General features: G+C 33.3%; 1 protein-coding gene across 1 annotated transcript in view; it reads right to left on the bottom strand.

Annotated features, from left to right (window-relative positions):
• HELRODRAFT_175753 (hypothetical protein) overlaps positions 1-1,718 on the bottom strand; it is a gene marked incomplete at both ends in the record, with an annotated part of 3,731 nt that extends 2,013 nt beyond the window's left edge. Inside the window, one exon of the mRNA XM_009023154.1 lies at positions 889-1,718. Coding sequence (XP_009021402.1) covers positions 889-1,718 — 830 coding nt within the window. The remainder of the gene's footprint in view (positions 1-888) is intronic.
• Positions 1,719-3,607: the final 1,889 nt, after the last annotated feature.

The raw sequence follows: 3,607 nt of genomic DNA, 5'->3' as shown, positions 1-3,607 counted from the left end.
TTCCTTCGAAATCGTATAACTTACCTAAATATACGAAGTGGCCTCCAATATCTACATGAGGAATATGTTTGTTGTCGATGGACAGCATCGGATGAAACTGTTCATAAGCACCTTTTCTTTTTCTCATGCCGAATGAGGAACATTTGTCTATCCTCATTGTCATTCCAGTAGCTTTGCACCATGCATTGTTTAAGTCGATTAACTTTTGAGCGCTTCCAGTGCTGTTAGCAATGATCGCCGTGTCGTCTGCGAATTGTAGCCACGCTCTTGTCTTTAATTTAGCCGTGGGACCCCAAATGTAACCGCATTGTTGATATTCGGTTTTTTCAACTAATTTCATTAGGGGGTTAAAGCAGAGGTTGAAGAGCAGTGGAGACATGGGATCACCTTGAAGCACTCCTCGCTTGACTGGAATGTGCGGTGTTAGCTGGTCGCATCCGGATACTGTTATTGAGTAGTTCGTGTATATGCATTTAATTAAGTTGATTATATGAGGTGGAATATGATGGAAGTTCAGAGTTGATGAGATGAGATTGTGGTTGACCTCTCCAAACGCGTTTCGAAGGTCGAGTAGGGAAACAATTATAGTTCTTTGATGTTTCCTGGCATCGTTGAGAAGATGACTTAAGAGCTGATTATGCTCGGTCAGACCATCGATTTTTGGGTAGAACCCTTTTTGAATGTTTGTGTTGATCAGACTATTTTTTTTCTAAAAAATTATATATTTTATTGTTGATGAATGATGAAAATATTTTGTATAAAGTTGGTTGCAATGTTATGGGCCTGAAGTTTGAAGGGTCGTTGGCGTCCCCTTTTTTGTGGATGAGGACTGTGAAACCCTTTTTCCAGCAAGTGGGGATATTGCAAGATACCCAGCATTGAACCAACAGTTTGTGGAGAATTGTTCGTAGTATTGGGCATTTTTTAAATGGAATTATCGAAATCTGGTCGAAAGGGCATGGTGATGATTTTGATTTATATTTATGGATTATTGTTGAAATTTCGTGGTATGTAGGAGGGCTTGTGTTGCAGAGTGTTGGAGGCTTTTGTAATTTTGGAGCCCAGCTAGGTATTTGGTATTTTGTTTGATGAGGATTGTTGAGAATCGAAAGAAAATATTGATGGCAATCAGTGACACCAAACAGTGGTTTCAAATTTTCTGTTTGGTCGAATATTTTCTTACATGTCCCCCAAAAGCGCTGTTTTAGCTGAGACGTGACGTCGACTGATTGATCGCATTTTGTTAATTTTTTTGACTTTATTTGAGCTCTGAGCGCTTTGCTTGTTGTGATGATTTGGTCATCGAAGCGCTGATTGTTGTGGCCTAGTAGCTTTAGCTGTTTTAGTTCTTTTTTTAGATTTTTGATTGATTTGTTGGAGCTGGTATTATTGACTGTTTGTTGTTTAAGAGTGCCATAGTTTGTGGCGAAATAGTTGTAAATCATTTGTTGGAAGGCGGACGTGAAGTTGTCGATATTGTCATAGCTTGGAAGTGATTGTTGTTGTAGTTGAAAGTAAACGTTGGCTTCGGACCATTGGGTCGACGTCTTGGGTAGTTTGGTACCCGGCAGAGTGGATTCGATTGTGTCACTGGCCGGCTTTGATGGAGAAATTGGTGTTGTGCGACTTGATTTGTGAGACGTTTGTTGTTCCGGAGGTGATGCTGTGTCGTCAACTTCGTTTGTTTGGTTATCCTTTAGTTGAATTTTTTTATGCATTTTGCATGAGCGCTGGTGCATAATTAACCCTTTCCTGCCTTTGCATCCTTTTCCGCAACAACATGTTATAATATTATTTTCTAAATTTATTGAATGCTTGTCCACAGAATTGCCATTATAAATATCAGATGAAATGTTTATGTTTGATTTAACATTTGAACGAACAACGTTGTTGTTTGAATTAGCAGTATTTTTAGTACACCTCCAGGAGTGTTTATTAACGTTAACGAATGTTTTGTCGCAATGTGGACATTTAGTTGAATTAACAGTATAAATTGAATTAATTAAAATAATTAAAATAAAATATTTAAGGTTAATGAAATTTAATTTTAAATGTATCGCCATAATCCTCTAAATTTTTCAAGACAACAGAATCTATTTTAAAACTAATTTGAACGACTTAAAATCAAAATTATGCTTAAAAATAGTGAGCTGAACGTAAACGTCCAACCCTCGTATTATTCGAGCAATAATTATTATAATATAATAATTATTATTATTATTATAATTATAATAACAATAATAATAATTTTTTCATCATTCTCTACAAAAACCAAATTTTTACAAACGTATAAATTAAAAATACAAAAAATGATACGATAAAAAAGAATTAAACAAAAAATTTAAATTTAAAATGGCCTGAAAAAGCAAAAAAATCAAAAATAATTAATCAAATTGAAATGGAAAATTGAGCTAAAAACATTTGTAGAAAAAGGGTAATACGTAATTAAAATAGTTTATAAAATATCTCCTTTCACAATGTAGTTAAGAATATTCAACTAGATTATTCTTCTAAACTCAATTGTATTCAAATCGAAATCTTACCAAGTCCGAACTCGAATACTGATTCGAAATCGTCACATTCCTAATTTGTACGTATGCTATAATCATTCAATTTACGATCATCTCGACAGTTTGAAAAATTATCTTTAAATTTATTTCCAAAATGTTATTCCTTTATATTTATGGTTTGAGCATGTTTATTAAATTAAAAGTATCAATGGAATGTCCTAGAAAATTAACATCCGTTTACAAGGATGTTTGTTGAGACTGTTCATCATCCTGTAAAACGAAACAAACGTTAACATGCAGGAATCTTTAAAAACGCCATGGCTTAAATAACATTTTGACTTTTCAAAAAGTTTTTACGTAACATAAAAATTACTCGTTTGTTTGTTCAACAAAGTACAAAAAGTTTCAGATAAATCTTCATTAGCGGGCTCCGACTATCCTAATTTTTTTCGAAAAATATTCATTTTCACCGCACAGAGCATTTCAACTTTACATTACTTCTACGAATGAGATAGCTCAGATGGTAAGAGTTTATTTTTTATAATTTTATTACGATCGTGCATGAACTTGCTTCAAAAACCAACGAAAAGTAAAGTGGTCCGAATTTAGAATTTTTCGCAGATGTTCAAACGGCATTGAAAAAAATTTCTGCCAATGTTTTTTAAAAACATTAATCAACGTTCCGTGCGATTTCACAAAAACATCACAAATAAGCCAAAATATATTTTAATTTTTAATATGAAATTGTATTTGTTGACAAAATTTATGCCTTCCAAAAAAGTACAAATTGTATTGTCCGCTTATGTCCTTCCGTGCATAAATTAATAAGTTGATCACCTTGGCTTTGTTGTTCGTTCATTCGTTCAAATTATCCAGAAATATTTCATAGTTACTTTTTTTTATTCTCCATATTTCAACTTCACTCATTTCAGTATTTTTTGTTTAGAAATTCTTTCAGTGCAACTGTTTCCGTTATTGCGAATATTGTGAATGCAATGTTAATGCGGCGGCCATTGTTGATGGTTGTTGTTGATTGTTGCCCATATATTGGTGGAGATTTTTTAGATAAATTTAACATTTTTTATAATTTTAGTTGC

The sequence above is a fragment of the Helobdella robusta genome (assembly GCF_000326865.2).
Source record: "Helobdella robusta unplaced genomic scaffold HELROscaffold_35, whole genome shotgun sequence".
Classification (NCBI taxonomy): Eukaryota; Metazoa; Annelida; class Clitellata; order Rhynchobdellida; family Glossiphoniidae; genus Helobdella; species Helobdella robusta.
Note: the sequence above shows the minus strand (reverse complement) of the source record. Positions and strands in the feature narration are given on the sequence as shown.